Source organism: Protopterus annectens, chromosome 10.part0, assembly GCF_019279795.1.
Source record: "Protopterus annectens isolate FY-2018-M chromosome 10.part0, PAN1.0, whole genome shotgun sequence".
NCBI classification, from domain to species: Eukaryota; Metazoa; Chordata; order Ceratodontiformes; family Protopteridae; genus Protopterus; species Protopterus annectens.
In genome coordinates, this window is record NC_056744.1 from 977,823,272 (window position 1) to 977,841,129 (window position 17,858).

General features: G+C 43.6%; 1 protein-coding gene across 1 annotated transcript in view; it reads right to left on the reverse strand.

The window, feature by feature from the left end:
- QSOX1 (quiescin sulfhydryl oxidase 1) overlaps window positions 1-17,858 on the reverse strand; it is a 1,259,897-nt gene that overhangs the window by 484,658 nt on the left and 757,381 nt on the right. The window contains exon 7 of the mRNA XM_044085745.1: window positions 135-266. Within this exon, the coding sequence (XP_043941680.1) occupies window positions 135-266 (132 nt within the window). The remainder of the gene's footprint in view (window positions 1-134; window positions 267-17,858) is intronic.

The following is a 17,858-nucleotide window of genomic DNA, read 5'->3' on the forward strand; positions in this document are numbered from 1 at the left end:
GTATGGCACTTGCAAGATTACCATTTCTGAATACATTTGCAATAACAGAGCAAAGGAAATGGGAACTGGCCCACAATGAAAGCTCCACCTGTAATACAAAAAAAGTCCATATGATTGGGAAAGTGTTATATTACCTTTCAAATGGTTTCCATGGTTCAGTGACATCAGGTTTGGAATCTGGCATCACATGCAGTTTGTAGCTTCCACGCATTACCCCTGGCAGTGTCTTTAAGTAGTAAGTATAGAAGGAACGTACCTCCATTTGTCTGTAAGAAAGTGCAAAGAGTCATCACAATTAATCCCAAGAACAGAACACCAACAGACTATTTTACACTTCTGATCTGTGACACGTCAAGTCCAGCTACAACTCCAAGCTCAATGTTCAAAAATGGGCAATGGTGGTGAAATGAATTTCTAGCTTCCTGCCATATACAAATAAAAGGCAAACATTTTAACATCATCTAATTAAAATGATTATTTTCCTACTAATATAGAAAAAAAAGAAGCGTAGCACTCTCTGAAATTCTTAGTGATAACGCACATCTTAATGATCCACCCCACAAGGTTGGGTAATACTGAGAAAAAAATGACATTATATAGAAAACCAGGCATAATAAAGTGTACGTATTAATTTAGTTAAAGAGTTAAAATAGGAAGAAAGTCAAACTAATGGATAAAGATTTCATCTAGTATCAGGGATCTTCTTCTCTGGGTCAGCAAATGGGATTGTCATTCTTTCCACTACAATTTAGGTATTTCCCCAGTTTCTACCGTATTTGATGTGTGTGACCTCTGTCAGCATATGTCACAATTTTATAATTTACTCCCTGGGCCCATCACTAATTTTCTAAGTTGTCACAGTTCAGACTGCATTCCTGTTAATCATAGAAAATTTCTCATGTTTGATGCCTAAGGCATCAAAGACACTCATGCACTCGTGTGTCACCAAACTATAAGCCAGGATCCACAAAAGCATCATCTCTATTTGCATGAGAAAGAAGTACAACTTCAAGTGCTAACACAGTTAGAAACCCTAGCCACCAAAAGACAAAGGAAAAAGAAGGCACCTTGACTACCCAGAAGGCTTTACTAGAGTACCACCAAAAGAGTACAGGAGTGAAGAACACACATCAAGCCAAATCCTTCTGGAGGCTAAGTCTATCCCAGAGGTGACCTTCTGGACATGTGTATCACATCCTCGTCCTCAAATAATTAAAGAATTCAAGCTCATACTCATTATGAAGAATGAGTGGGACCACTGCCAACCGCAGTGAAGGTTGAGGTGAAATCACTGTATCCACAAAGGATGAAGTGGTAACAGAAAGATGAATCCCAGTCTGTTTCACTGATTAATCCACAAAATGCAATCCTGGCACTAACAGCAATGACAGAATGGACACCGCTGTCTGGGGTATGGGTGTCTAACCTCCTCACCCAGTTAGGCTGCACACTTTTCACTTACTACAACCAGTGACTCCCAGTACCCCTCTATCCATGGTAATTGCCTTTCAAACAAAGCACTACTACAACTCACACACACAGGCATGCACATATGCACACGATTCCTATGGAAGGCTGGCAGAATTCTCCAATTCCCAGCAACTTTCTCACAGGTCCCGGTTGTAATACTACTACCTTGAGGAAGTCAAGAGCTTCCAGTTACCTATCTGCTCTTATTTTGCCAATTAGTACCTCTTTCACTAGTAGCAGGACAAAAGAATCTCAAAGACAAGTGCCCTAGAGTGTATTATCCCACACTGTAAATAATGATTACACTCTTCCCTGCTAAGCAACAGTGCATAAACACACTGCAAATAAATAAAGTCATGGGGGTTTAAAGTTAAATAAAAATTGATTTTACTAAAACAATAAAACTGTGAAAAATACAGTAAACTATAGAATGGAAATGAAAAGAAAATGCAGTAAACTCGGACAGGATGCATGTAGAAAAATGGCAGACATCTAATTTTCCTAGATAGGTACTATAAGAACACTAACCCTGGCATAGTTAGTTTTTCAACGACAGTACAATTCGACATGCAAGTGAGAAACTAGTAATTCAACATTTCTTCTTCTACTGTTCTTTCTTTTTTTTTTTCTCATAACACTCCAGTAACACACAATTACTTAGCCAAAGTCTTTTGCCTGTTTTCAATGCCTATTGACCTCACAGTTGCTATGGACACAGATGATAAACCAGCTAGCCACACACCCAGCACAGCAGTCAGAATTTGTCAAAACACCCCTACATCTGTTTCATCTTGAACCAAATCCAGTTTGGTCTTAAAAGATCCAATACATGTTATATTACAGTGCTGTTTTATCCTTGATTGTTACATCAGTAGAAGGTACAGTCATGTCTACAGAAAATCAGCACATCTCTCTGTCCCTTGCCATCTGGACAAATAAAAGTGTCTGACTTTTTCCTATAAGAGCATACACTGCAAATAGACATGTCAGGGAAAGAAAGAAATGGAAAAAAAAAATACATTCTGCTTCATTCAGCCTGTCTTCAGCACATCTCATTTACATTCCATTTTAGCCTGGCATTACCCCTAGCTTCACATTTCTCCTACCTTTAAGAACATCAAGCAAGTTTTCTGGAGATATCCCACAAGAAATGCAGTTTGAGACAAGGGTGCAGTATTTTATTACATTCCTCTGTTCTCCTTTTAGATAACCCATCTGCTTTACTACTGGTACTACCACAGCAATGCTGGATAGTCATGCTATAGGACTGCAAAGCTAAACTCTATCTAAGTGTCCACTTACACTGCACAGCTCTTTTAACAGGTTATGGTTTGCAACCACAGTAAACTTTCTACCATGCAAGTAATGGAGTGCCCAAATTACACAGTGCATCACCAAGGAGGTCTACATCAATATCCCATTCTGACTCCTGCAACTCACTACAGACAGTAAATACAAGGGCCCCACATGACTTTATCATGTTAACATTGTAGCGTTGGTGGTTTGGTCTCCTCCCTGGCAATTCCATCTTGTAAATGGCATTACTCACCTTTCTTACAATGGTGATAGGGCCCTCCCAGGCTACCTGCTGTACCTCACAGGAATAAATATCATCACTTATTGTTGCACAGAATACTCTTTGGCTGTCTTGTCATATCAGACCTCTTGTTGCTGTTGTGCTTGTGCTAGGTAGTCCTGAGCCATCCCATGAGCTCCCCAAGTCTAGTCTTGGGGTTCGGGGCATATCCCACAAAGGACTCTTTCTGGGAATCACACTGGCCATCCTACTAATCAAGAATTAAATCCATGATCTCCCTTACCTCACAATTATACAGTTGCTCAAAGGGCAAAAAAAGTAGATTCCTGGAGCACCACTCTATGCAAAGAGAAGCTGGAGCATTTACTTGTCCCACTCCCTTCTGAACTGGTCTACATATGCCCTCAACAAAATCTTCAGTGTCGAGTTGAACCTCTCCACCAGACCATTTATTTGTGGGTGGTAGGGAGTAGTCTAAGTGCTTTACCCCAGGGCATTTCCACAAACATGCCAGCAGCTGACATAAAGTAGACACCTCTATCTGTCTGTATTTCCCCTGGGAAACGTTGCCCTACTGAAATGTCTAACAAAGCATTTGATACCTTTTCTGCTTCAGCAGAAGACAGAGCCACTACCTCTGAATATTTAGCTTCATTATTCACCACTAACATGATATATTCCTAACCTGTAGAACTTGGATACTCAGAGGTCCCACAGTATCCACAGCTACCCTCTAAAACAGCTCCTCAATTACAGGTAAAGGCAGCAAAGCACCTTTGTCTTTGTCTTCAGCCTTGCCAACCTTGTAGGAGTCATGGGTCCATCAGTACCTTGTCAAATCCTTTGAAATCCCAGGCCAATAAAAGCTCTGCATAAGCCATCTTTTAGTATGTTTTATGTCCATATGGCCTGCAAAAGGAATATCTTGAGTTATGGCCAGAAGTGTATGTTGGTAGGCCCTAGGTATTTCCAACTGCTGTACTACTACTACTCGCTGCCCTCCTGTAGGGTATTCATTTGGAGCAATCATGGATACCTGCAGGGCAGAGATAGAGCAATTATTTGTCCCAGTATATGGACTCCCTCTGCCCTTGAGTTTCTGAAGCCTATTTGGCTACCTCCCTCAAGTCCTGTAAAGTAGGATCTGGGAGCTCAGCATGCCTTAGCTCTTCCTTACTGACCCTCCCCAGCTCCTCTCCCAAAGGAAGTCTGGTACCATCTGCCAGTGGTGCCTCAAGTTCTGGCTGACTGCTTACTATTACTAACCTCTTCTTTAGAAGTCTCACCTTCCATGGGAATGTCAGTATCTTTCCCCTGCTGTGGCTCAGATACTATCTCACTAAGAAGACACATCATCAGCCCCGATGGAAGAGCTGGCTTTGGTTAGCCCCAACTGCCTTCCCCAGAGGTTTGTCTCCACGCATGGTTGTGTGTAACAGAATGCACACAAGGTGCTATACTGTTAAAATAATTTCCAATTAGTACATCAGCGGGAATGTCCTTAAACGCAGCCACCTGCTTGCTACCTTACACCCTTCCAAATCTAGACAGGCCTTGGCCAATGATAATGGAAAATGTTTTACACCTAAGGCTCTAACTGGAATGGACTATCCAGGTAAGTAGTTCTATATCTGTTTACATAAGAGTGCTGTGGTGATTAAGCTTCTGCAATGCAGACATCGGCTATAGATATACTCCTAAAACATGTACCACCAGTAGCCTTGTGTCAGGTGAAACATTCTTTTACAGCATTAGAGAACGATTATAAGGCTTCCTTCTGTCACAAAATAATACAGTGTTACAGAAAGGTTATGATACTCCCTTGTGTCACAAAATAATACAATCAGCCACCATTATGGAAAGGCAAAAAGCTCTGTTTGGCAACTGCCTCCTGTTCTCAACCCAAATCAAAACATTGATGGTTAGCTAACATGATGTGCAAAGATTCTTTGAATTTCACAGTTAAAGAAATTGAGTTAAAAATCAAGGAGTATGGAAGTGTCTTCACCTGTTCTGAGCACACAAACATGAAGGTTGAACTGACTTATCAAAAAGAAATCTTAGCTAACAAAAGGAGGCGTTATTGGCACGAGATCTCAGGGGAGGACTTCTCCCAGTAAATGGTTAAGTAAAATTTTTGGTGCAACATAAAAGTTATCATCTACCATGTCGAGTAAGTATGACAAGGTTAATTAATGCAACTTTGCAGTAAAATACCACAAATAGAAATCAAACTGTTTTCTGGAAAGAAACATAACAGTCTTAGATTGATGGCAAAGAGATAAAAACCATGACTGTTATCCCAAAAGGAAAAACAATCCTGCCTTATGCAGACTACTTCAAGGCTCTATCCTTGTATTCTGTCTCCTACAAGCTGTTGAGGGGAGATCTATGCCTGGCATACAGGGCACTGTCAAATCCCACTCTGTTGGACCTCCTGCATATTCACAAAACAAACAGCACCAGAATTACCCATTCTAAAGACTTAAACTTTGCCTGTGATATAAACAGGACCTGCTGGGAGACAGGTATGTATTCCAGAGACTACCCCTTCTCTGGAACAGGCTCCCTACCCATTTGAAGCAGAGTTGCTCCTTAACCCAATTCAAATATAACTTGGACAACTGGACTGGGAACACAAAATTCATCCCTGGTTTGGCACCTAAGTCATTAATGGACACATGCAGCCTCTAAATGGTTCATCTCCCAGGCCCTGCTTGTAAATGTTTCACCTCCCAACTCCCTGCTCACATTTATCAAGAGTACCAGAACTTGTCAGAGATTTGGGATGCATTGCTAGGCTTAAAAATGCTCATATGGTCATTAGCCTAGTAAAGGCCTTTGAACATATGAATCCCCTCCTGGAATCTCCATTCACACAACAAATATCTCCTGACCAGTCTAATAACAGTGCATGTGACCCACTTTACTCAAACTACGCTGCTAGGCACTGGAACCCCAGCTCAACCATCCTAAAACATGGGAACTTTACCACACATTTCAAGCACAACCTAAAACATCACCTAACTTCCACAGGGTTATGGCATGCTCCCATTCTGACTAAACACACCCTTCTTTCTATTTCTCTTCCATTACCAATCTCTCTTTATCAATCATCCTGACTCTTCACCTTTTCATCCCTTGTCTCTTTCTCTCTTTTTTTCATCCCCACTGATGCTCCTTCAACTAAACTATACCCTTAACCCTCTCCTACTAAACCCTCTCCTAACCCTTCTCATCTTCTTACCTATCTGTTATCTCAACCTCACCACTATCAGAACTTTTTCAACTTATGTTATTTTTGACTTTTTTGCATATACTCCTTCCACCTCCTCCTCTATTTCTGTTCCTGCTCTAACAACATTCAACATCAGTTATGTCAATATATATACTAAACCTATGTTCATTATCATTACTCTTGTATCTCAAGTTATTACATGTTAACATGCCTTTGATTTATGTATGATACTATAACTTATATTGTATATGATAAAAATCTTTACTATTATGTCTTGATATTACCTGCAAAATAACTTTTGTTGTACTGAGTCGATCACTGCACCAAGAAAATTAATTCTTCACCTGTGGCTGTAGGTGACACTTGCAGAGGATTAGGGTGAAGTCTACCTTCTGGAAGCAGTCCATGGTTATTTGCAGAGCTGTCTGAAATTCCAGGTAGATCTCTACAGGATCAGGCAATCATCCAAGTAAGAGCAAATGGGAACAACTAAAGTTCCGTAATAGGCTATAAATGGTGTTAGATATCTGGTAAATACTATGGGAGCAGTAGATAAGCCAAATGGTAAAACACAGAAATGATGGTGTAATTTTTCTTCCAGAAAATGAAGATAATTTCTGTATTCTTTGGCTATAGGAATGTGAAGGTAGGCATATTTCATGTCTGAGGTCACTATATAGACTTCCAACGTCAGGTCACTCTTTATTACCAAGCAGATATATTCTTCCCGGTTCAGGATCACAGTAGCACCTCCTTTGTCTGCCTGCTTAATTACTATATTAACATCATTTTCCAAAGTTCTCATTGCTTGAAATTCACTGTATGTTACATTATAGAACTTTTTCTTAGCTTCAGTAGTAGCTGTTATAACAGGTACTCCAATCGGAATAAAAGTACTACGTCTTTTGCAGTCCACAGTCTGAGCAAGGGAGTCATTTTTAAATAAAATGTTTAAGTTCAAAGATCTCATGAACAACTTTAAGTCTGTTAATGCTGCTACTAAGTTGTCAACAGCACTAGGAATAAAATTCAATCCCTTTTCTAACGGATACATGAGCTTCCGTTAATACAAAATTTGACAGATTTAAAGTACCTTTAATTAACTTCACTATCATCGTGCAGTCTTGCTATAGTTCAATAGACTGCTGTTCTTTCTCTTCACCCAGTTTGGGGCTTGTCACTATGTAGAGCGAACTCGGGATGTACTCCTCTGCTGCTTCACTATTTTCTCTAGTCGATGCAGCTGAAAACATTTCTTCACACCCACTGAAGTTAAGCTTAAGATTGTTTGCTGCCCTGATCTGCTTTCCGACGCTATTGAGGTATTCGCTAACTCACTGGCGTTACACTCAGCCGCTGAACTCACTACAGGAACTGTGAACAAAGGAGGTGGATTTTGATCGACTAACCAATTGTGAAGTTTGCTGAGCTACTGGCGCTTCCCGATTGGCTACCAGTCTTTCAAGGTTATAATTTTTAACTTTGGTATGTAAAGGAAATTGTTTATCTTTCATAAGTCTAAGATTGGTCTTCAGGTGACTTCTTTTCTTAGGCCCAGGAATATTCTTGGATAGAACCCTGTGCTCTCTTCTCCTGTGGGGAAAAAGGCTGAATAGATCCTTTTACCAAAAATTCAGTTAGTACTGAGAAAAAGGTCCACCTTGGTCTTTTGGGGGCTTTGGCATTCCTAGAAAAGTTTTCTTTTTTTCTTTGAACTGGATGAAATAGTATATTTCTAATGTATTTAAGACCTAGTGGTTGCTGGTGATGACTTTCACTGCTGTAGGAAGGAGGAGAGTCTCCCTACTATGGGGGGGGGGGGGTTTGGAGTGTTTTTTTTTTTTTTTTTTTTTTTTTTTGGAGGGACAAAAGCTTTGGATAGTCATAGCTCCTCTTGCTGATAAGCTTGCCACTTTCTGCTCAGTCTTGGTCTCTTGCCTTGAGGAGGCTTCCTTTTTTCTTACCTTGTAGACAGTGGCCAAGATTTACAGGAGTAATTTTGCTCCCTAATGAAATGTCAGCACTCAAAATGTTGTGTGCCAACAAGCTAAAAAAAGACAGAAAAGACAGAAAACCCAGGAAAAGAATGAATCTCAAAGATGGCACTTCTCGAGTAGATTTCTTTTTTGCAGAGAACCACGCCTCCAATGTAGAGATGTGGGGGCATGCCACTCGACCCCAAACTTTTATATTAATATATATATATATATATATATATATATATATATATACACACACACACACACACATATATATATATATATATATATATATATATATATATATATATATATATATATATGGGTCTGTGTCAGATGATCGACTTTTCAGAAATTCAAAAAAATATCAGAGAGACCATATGATCAATTTTCCAAACACTCAAACATCAAAAAACACAAAAATCTGCCATTTTTACATTCATGGACTTAGTAAGTGTAAGCCTATTTTGCAGCCATTCAGACTGTGTTTCAGGACTTGGTCTTCCAATTGAATGACTCCTTCATCTTGTACACAGTTTTCTCAAAAGACAAGTCCTTGGGGGTGGAGGCAGAGGAAAGGGTGTCACCTGAATCTGAGTCAGGGAAAAAGTGAGGAAGGAAGTGTTTTGCATAAGGCATTTCTTTCTCATCTTCAGATTCCAAGGAGTCTGAGTTCCTGGGGAAAGACATCTTTCCTTCTTTAACAAGAGAAGTTCCTGGAACATGCACCTGTGTGGCTGACTGGTTGGGCCCTGTGGACTTCATGAAATCCATGAACTCCTTGGCCAGATTAACCAGGTCTTGTGCACTAACCTGGTTAGATGAGGATGAATGAGCATGGACTGGGTAAGCTAATCAGCCTCTTGGGTTTGAATATCTGGGATTCTAAAATCAAGGCCTCAGGATAAGGGCAGGTGGCTGCAACTTCTATCTTGTTCCCAAGGACTTCCTCACATATGATTACTAAGGCAATATCTCCTTCTCCCTTGGTTACCAATACTATGACAATGGAAGCCAAGGCGAGAAAAGTGGCTTAGGTCCGTTCGATGGTGTAGTGTGGCCTTACCTCCTGAGAGATCACCCTAGACAACTCAAGCCTAGTGGTCATCAGAACACCTGACCATGGATGTGGAAGACTCTCTGTGACAGCCTTCTCTTTCAGTTTTTTAGGTAGGGATCCAGCTGAGGCATGTGATGATGAGGGTGGCATTGGGTCTGAAAACTCCATGTGGGCTGCAAGGACTTCAGCCCTACTTTTCAAAGTTCTGGAACAAAACCTAGCACAATCCTGACAACTAGAAATGTCATGCTGGGGCTCAAGCAAAGCAAATAATACAAATGGAAATCTTTATGCAAGATTTGCTTCCTACACTTTAAGCAGCTATTGATCTTTTTAAACATTAGTAGAAAACGTCTCCAAAGGGGTACTTATCTAAATGCAGATTGGAGATAATGCTGGAAAATGAGCCAACCAATGAACTGCTTCTGTTGGAATCACAGTGCATGGATAGAAAGAAAGTACAGTTGTGTACACTTACCATAAATGTAGATGTCTGAGTGTATTCACTGTCGCAGTCATCACACTTGGGTTATCTGCCTGCAGGTAGCCCTCACTCGGCCCGAATACCAGACGCTTAGTATTTCTGCGTTGGTTGGTGTCGCTTCAGTACTGACGTCGACGTCAGCAGTATAAAAACACGCAGCCGATACCATTACATCAGTTTTTCTTGCCCCAAATGTCAGGATCCCCCCAAATAGGGAGCAAAGTTATGGTGGGAAAAACACCACCAGTAAAAAGTAAATACCAATAACGTAGTAAGGGGTGAGTAATAGACATAGAGAGGAGAGAGAGAGAGACAGAGAGAGAGAGACAAGTGGGCTGGAGGGTGGGAAACCAGGACTGCAATAGTGAATACACTCGAACATCTACATTTATGGTAAGTGTACACAACTGTACTATGTTCTTCATGTTTCACTGTTGCAGTCATCACACTTGAGTTGATTTCCAAAGATGAAAAAAGGGTAGAGGCAGTCAAGAAGAGTTGGGGCTGGCTAGTATGTCCTGCAGGACTGCTGTTGCAAAACCCGCCCTGGATTTGGAAAAGATAGGTAGGTGGTAATGCTTGGTGATGGTGTGTACAGAACTCCAGGTAGCCGCTTCCAGAATGTTCCTGGTAGGGACTCCCCTGAGGAATGCTGTAGAGGTAGAAGTTGCCCTAGTGGAATGCGTTCTGACCCCTGAGGGGTTGGTTTCCCATGGTGTTTGCATCAGAAATGGATACAATGCGCTATCTATTTGGAAATTGTTTGTTTTGAAGTGGCCTTGCCCTCTGTCCCTGGTGCAAAACTGACTAGTAACTGCTCAGATTTCCTGAACGCTTTAGTCCTATCCAGGCAGAATCTGAGCTGCCTGTGCACATCCAAGGAGTGCAGGATCTTTCCCCTTTATTTTGAGGATTAGGGAAGAAGGTTGGCAAATGGATAGATTGGTTGAGAGCCACACTGGACACCACTTTTGGTATAAAGAAAGGGTTAGTCATGAGGGAGACCATGTCAGCGTAAAAAATAATGAACCGTTTCACAGCCATAAGTGCTAGCTGAAGTGATGGCTAGAAGCAAGGCTGTTTTCTAAGACAGGAATTTTAACTCTGCTGACGCTGCAGGCTCAAAGGGGGGAGGGGGTAGTGTGAGCTTTTCCAGTACAAAGTTAAGGTCCCAAGCAGGGGTGGGTGCTCTCCTTGGTGGCCTTAGGTTGTTTGCCCCTCTCAGGAACTGCTTGATGAGAGGGTGAGAGAACAGAGGTGTCTCAGTGTTGTAATGAGCCGAGATGGCAGAGGCTTGGATCTTAATGGAGGAGAAGGATAGGCCTCTCTGGAGTAGATCTGCTAGGTAATCCAGGATTAGAGGGAAAGAGGGCAGTGATGTGTCCTCTCCTTTAGACTGAATCCAGGAGCAATACTTTTTCCACTTATCAGTATAGGATTTCCTTGTACTGGGTCTTCTGGCTTCAAGAATGATGTCCAGCACCTGCTTGCTTAGGCTGGTCACTGGGGAGAATTCAAGGTATAAGCCAGGCTGCAAGATTCAGGGTTTGAAGTTGTGGATGCAGGATCTGTCCCTCCTGCTGGGTGAGGAGGGTTGGGATCTGGTGACACGCTGCACAGCAGGGGATACCAGTGTTGGCATGGCTAGTCCGGGGCAATGAGGATTGCCTTTGGTTTGTCCTGTCTTATCTTGGGTAATATTCTTGTGAGAAGAGGCAGAGGGGGAAATGCATAGATTGAGAGGTTTACCCACTGGAAAGATAAGGAATCCACTTTCCAGGCCTTGCTGTGAGGTGTCCTGGTGCAGAACTTGCTGAGCTGGTGATTGTAGGGGGAGACAAAAAGGTCCACCTCTGGGGTCCCCCAATTCAGGGTTAGAAGACTGCAGGTGCTGGGGTCTAATTGCTTCTCGTGTGGGTCTAGTAGATTTCTGCTTAAGTCTTCTGCCAGAGAGTTTTGTTTGCCTAGCAGGAATTGAGCTTGCAGATGAATCTGCATGTCCAAGGTTGTGTTCCACAGGGCCATGGCTAGCCTGCAGAGTGGGTAAGAGTGGGTTCCCCCTTGCTTGTTGATGTACCACATAACTGTGGTGTTGTCTGTTTTTATTAGCAGGGGTCCTGGTGAGAGTAGGGATTTGAAAGCTGTCAGAGTATGCTGAACAGCTAGCATCTCTTTTTGGTTGATTTGCAGATGAATTTGACTTGGGCTCCAGTTGTCCTGAATGCAGTTGTCGTTCAGATGTGCTCCCCAGGCATAATCTGATGTGTCTGTGGTTAGGGTCTGGGCAGCGTGGGGTTGAATAAAGGGAAGTCCCTTGTTGTAGTTGCATGCTGCTGCCCATTAAAGAAACTCTGCCCTTAGACAAGGTAGGATAGGTATGATGGTTTCCAGATCCTGAGAATGTTGGCACCAAAGACTTTTTAAGTACCACTGAAGTTTCCTCATATGCAGTCTGACATATGGAATTAGTAGAATGCAAGAGGCCATGAAACCTAGGGCCTGCAGGATTTTCCTTGTGGATAGCTGGGTTCTGGCGGCCATTTGAGTGAAGTAGCCTGTCAGACAGGCTTGTTTTTCTGGAGTAAGGAATGCCATCTGGGATGCTGTGTCTAAGCTTGCTTCCAGGAATACAATCTTTTGACTGGGGACTAGTTTTGATTTATTTTTGTTGATAGTGTACCCCAGGGAGGCTAGAAGGTTCTTTACAAATCTCAGGTGCTGCAAAAGCTTTCCCTGACTGTCTGCCTGAATCAGGCAATCGTTCAAGTATGGGTAAATTTGAAACTTTCCCTGTCTACAACAGGCAATGGCTGGAGCCAGGCATTTTGTGAAGACTCTGGGAGCAGTGGATAAGCCAAAGAGAAGTGCAGAGAAGTGATAATGCATAGATCCTGCCCTGAAATGTAGGTATGTTCTGCATGAGTCCCTGATAGGGATGTGCAGATAGGCTTCTTTTAGGTCTAGGGTGGCTAACCAGACATCTTTGGACAGCATAGGAAGAAGCTGCTGATGGGTGAGCATTTTGAATTTTGGTACCATCAGGAACGGAAAGATCTAGGATTGGGCACCAAGTGCCCTCTTTTCTGGGTACCAGAAAAAGTCTGGAATAAAATCCTTGACCTATTTGTTCTGCAGGAACAGGATGAATTGCCCTTACGGAGAGCAGGGATCGAACTTGGTTTTGTGCCTCTGCCCACTGGTTTGGAGGAAGGTCTGGGAACACTTTTGGGGTTGGCAGTGAGTGGAAGTAAAATTTGTACCCCTGGGATACAATGTTGAGGACTCATCAGTCTTTGGTGATGGAGGTCCAGTTTTTTGCATGATGGGCAAGTTTTCCTCCTAGGGGCACGAGCAATTGGGCAGAGGTGAGGAGTGGAGTTGGGAAGTCACTGTGAATTCTTTCCATAAGGGGGTGGCTTAGCACTCCCTGTTTTAAAAGTAAAGGCACTCCATTGCTTAGATCTCTGCATACCCTGAGACTGTAATCTGGGGGGGGGTCTGTTTCCCCTGGGTCTAGTTTGAAATGGCCTTGAGGGGGCTGGAAAGGCCTAATGTTTTGAGGGGCAATGCCTACTGAATCTTGGGGACTGCACTTGCAAAAAATCTTTGACTGTCTGCATAGACTTTGGTCTGGCAAGGCCTGTTCCTTAAGCCAAGCATGCCTTCTCAGTACAGAACCAGTGACTGCTACCCTGCAAGAAGCTTCTAGGGCGTCAAAGCCACATTGCAAGGTATGCTTGCTGACTTGGCTTGCAGAATGCATAAGCTCTTGTAATTCTTTATTTTCTGCACAGTCTGTAAAGGTAGATAATTTTTGCTTAATAAGTTCCTTAACATGCTGCTGGTATTTCAGTATGTAAAACTGGCAATTCAATGCCCTAATGGAGAGAGTTGCAGAGGTGCATACTTTTTTACCCCATCTGTCTAAAGCTCGGGAATCCCTGTCTGAAGGGGTGAGATTCTTAGCTGTAGTTGCTTTTATACCTTTAGGCCTCTGGGAAATTACCTCTGGGTCAGCAGTAGGATTTTTGAAAATAAATTTGTGAGTCAGGGACTCTGTAGTACCTGTCTGGTTTCCTTGGAGCAGGGGGTAAAGTATCAGGAGTTAGACTGGATTCCATAAAGACATCATCCACAACATCTAGAACAGGAGGGATTGCTAAAGGTCTATGCTGAGGTAAATCTAAAAATTCTCTGAGTCTCTTTTTGGACTGAGGATAATCCTGGCATTCCCAGTGGAAATGCTCTCTTAAAGTATGAAGGGTTTCACCAAAAGAAAAATCCTCTGTAGGGGAAGCAGAGGAAATGGATTCCTCTGCATGTGAATCCTCATAAGCAGATAAAGGCATGTCTTCATAATCAGAAACCTCAGAGTCATCGGACTCTTAGTCAGTTAAAGCTGCTAGGGACAGGTCTCTTTTTCTTTTAGCAGGGGAAGGCTGGCTTCCACTAATCAGCATAATCAGGTCTTCTGCCATTTTAAGCATTTGATTTTGTGGCAAGGAAGCAAATGCTTGAGTTTGGGTAGTTGTTTGTTTAGGCGTAGCTCGTACTCTTGGCCTTAGAAACTCGGTAGTTTTAGACAGAACGGAAGACGTGAAAGAAGTCGTCGGTTTGTGTCGAATATCGGTAATGCAAAGAACTTCCTCGGAAGCCAGTGCCTGCACAGCAGCTGTGGACCCATCCAAGGTAGAGACATCCACAGGTTCCATAGTCAAAGAAGAGTCTTGCTGCATACCGGATTCTGAACGGGCCTCGTTAGTGGCCTGCGAATCCACAGAAGCGGGCATCAGGGGCTGGGAAAGCGCCTCACTGAGTACCGGCGAACTGTCGACTAGCTTAATGGAAGCGTCGTCTGCAGTTTTGGAACTGTGCAGTCTGTCTCTGTCTTTATCCTTACGTTTTTTTCAGAAGACCGGTAGTCAGATGGCTTAGCGAAGCCATTTTGGAATACGGCGATCGAGAGCGAAAGTATTTAGCGATAATAAGGGTGCGACGATGAATAGTTCGGGCATTAAACAAGGCACAAAACCGACTGCAAGGTACATCGTGGTCTGGGCCTAAACAGGTGACGCAGTAAGAATGAAAATCTCGGTGTGGTATTTGCTTCCACAGGCGAGACAATTGTTAATTTTTCTGACATCGGTTAGAGCAAGAAAAAAAGATCCCCAACGAGGTACTTAGCTTTAGAAGACTTCAGTATGATTCAATTCGGAAATGAAAACTCAGGTAGCGGCCAACCGGCACTCGTGCGAACTGCTTCTGCTTCGGGCTCCTCGGCAAGAAAGGCTGATGTAATGGTGTCGGCTGCCTGTTTTTATACCCCGACGACCTGACATCAGTACTGAAGCGACAGCAACTGACGCAGAAACACTAAGTTTCTGGTATTTGGGCCAACTGAGGGCTACCTGCAGGCAGATAACCCAAGTATGATGACTGCAACAGTGTAACACGAAGAACATCTGCTGTTCTGGTGGAGTGTGTCCTGACCCCCTTGGGGGAAGGCTTTCCATGCTGTTTATAGAAGAAATGGATGCAGTGTGCTATCCATTTGGAAATGATTTGTTTGGAGATGGCTTTGCCTTCTGCCCCTGTAGCAACGCTACCCAGCAATTAATCAGACTTTCTGAAGGATTTAATCCTGTCTAGGTAGAATCTGAGCAGTCTGTGCACATCTAGAGAGTGAAGAATCCTTTCCCCCTTGTTCTGGGGATTAGGAAAAAAGGTGGGCAAATGAATGGATTGGTGGAGAGCCACACTGGACACCAGCTTGGGCAGGAAGGATGGGTTAGTTCTTTGGGATACCCTGTCTGCATCAAAGATGATGAAGGGTTCCACAGCCATGAGTGCTTGCAGCTCAGAGAATCTTCTGGCTGAAGTGATGGCCAGAAGGAATGCTGTCTTCCAGGAAAGAAATTTTAGCTCTGCAGAAGAAGCTGGTTCGAAAGGGGACAGGGTGAGCTTTTCCAATACATGGTTAAGGTTCCAAGCTGGTGTTGGTGCCCTTCTGGGTGGCCTCAAGTTGCTAGCCCCTCTTAGGAACTGTTTGATCAAAGGGTGTGAGAAAAGGGTCTGCTCAGTGGGAAAATGAGCAGAAATAGCAGAGGTATGAATTTTTATAGAGGAGAAAGAGAGGCCACTGTGTAGTAGGTCAGCTAAGTAATCCAGGATGAGAGGGAAGGAGGACAGTGCCGTATTGGCTCCCTTAGCCTGGATTCAGGTGCAGAACCTTTTCCATTTATCAGCATAAGACTTTCTAGTGCTAGGATCTCTGGCTTCACGAATAACATCCAGCACCTGTTTACTGAGGTTGGCTGATTGGTTCGGGGTTGGGGAATAAGCCAAGCTGCCAAACAGAGTGTCTGCAATTGGGGATCCGTGAATTCCCCTTCCCTCTGGGTCAGGAGGTTTGGAATCTGAGGAAGATGCCAATGGGGCAGTGAGGACAGGCTGCGCAGCAAGAGGTATCAGTGCTGCCAGGGCTAGTCTGGAGCTAGAAGAATGGTCCTTGGTTTTTCCTCCCTTATTTTGAGCAATACCCTGGGGATGAGAGGTAGGGGTGGAAAGGCATAGACCAATGGATTGACCAAAGGGAAGGACAGGGCATCCACTTTCCAAGCCATGCAGTGATACTCCCTGGTGCAGAATTTGCTGAGCTGATGGGTGATGTGGGAGGCAAAGAGGTCGATCTTCGGGGTTCCCCATTTCTGAGTTATTAGGGTGAAGGTACTTCTGTTGAGTTGCCACTCATGTGGGACCAGAAGACTTCTGCTTAATTGGTCTGCCAGAGAGTTGAGAGAGCCTGGTCGGAATTGTGCTAACAGATGTAGTTGCATGGCAGAGGCTGTGTACCAAAGGGTCATGGTCAGCCTGCATAGAGGGTAGGAGTGAGTCCCTCCCTGCTTGTTGATGTACCACATCACAATGGTGTTGTCTGTTTTCATCAGGAGAGCCCCTGGAGAGAGAAGGGGCTTGAAAGCTATCAACACAGGCTGCACAGCCATCATCTCTTTTTGACTGATGTGCAAAGGGCTCCATTGTCCCTGTATGCACCTGCCGTCCAGGTGTGCACTCCAAGCATAGTCTGATACATCTGTGGTGAGGGTCTGGGTGGCAGAGGGTGGGGAGAAAGGCATTCCCTTGTTGTGGGAGCATGCTGTTGGCACCAAACAAAATCTTTTCTGAGGCAAGGAATTATAGGTAGAAGAGTTTACAGGTCTTGAGAGTGTTGGCACCAAAGGCTGTTTAGGTACCACTGAAGTTTCCTGATATGCAGTCTGGCATATGGAATGAGTAGTATGCAAGATGCCATGAACCACAGAGCTTTCAGGATCTTCCTTGCAGTTAGCTGGGGCCTGGTGGCTAGTTGAGAGAAGTAGGCTGTCAGGAAAATTTGTTTCTCTGGAGTAAGGTATGCCATCTGGGAAGCTGTGTCCAGACTTGCTCCAAGGAAGATTATCCTTTGAGTGGCCACCTATTTGGATTTCTTTTTATTGATTGTGTACCCTAGGGAGGTTAGTAGGGTCTTTACAAAGGCCAGGTGCTTGAGCAGCTTCTCCTGGCTGTCTGCCTGAATAAGGCAGTCATCTAAGTATGGGCAAATCTGAATATTTCTTTGTCTGCAAAAGGCAATGGCCGGAGCCATACACTTTGTGAAAACTCTGGGAGCATTAGATAAGCCAAAGGGAAGTGCAGAGAACTGAAAGTGTTGAGATCCTGCCCTGAAGCGGAGGTATTTCCTGCATGATTCCTTGACAGGAATGTGGAGGTAGGCCTCTTTTAGATCTATGGTGGCTAGCCAAGCGTCCTTGGACAGCATGGGTAGCAGCTGCTGGAGGGTGAGCTTTTTGAATTTTGGGATCACCAGGAAGGTGTTTAGAATGGACAGATCAAGGATGGGGCACAAGGTGTCCTCTTTTCTGGGCACCAGAAAAAGTCTGGAGTAGAAACCTTGGCCTATCTGTTCTGCAGGAACGTGCTCTACTGCCCTCATAGAGAGCAGGGAAAGGATTTGCTTTTGAGGCTCTGCCCACTGATTTGGTGGTAAATCTGGGAACCCTTTTGGGGTTGGAAGAGTGTGGAAGGAAAAT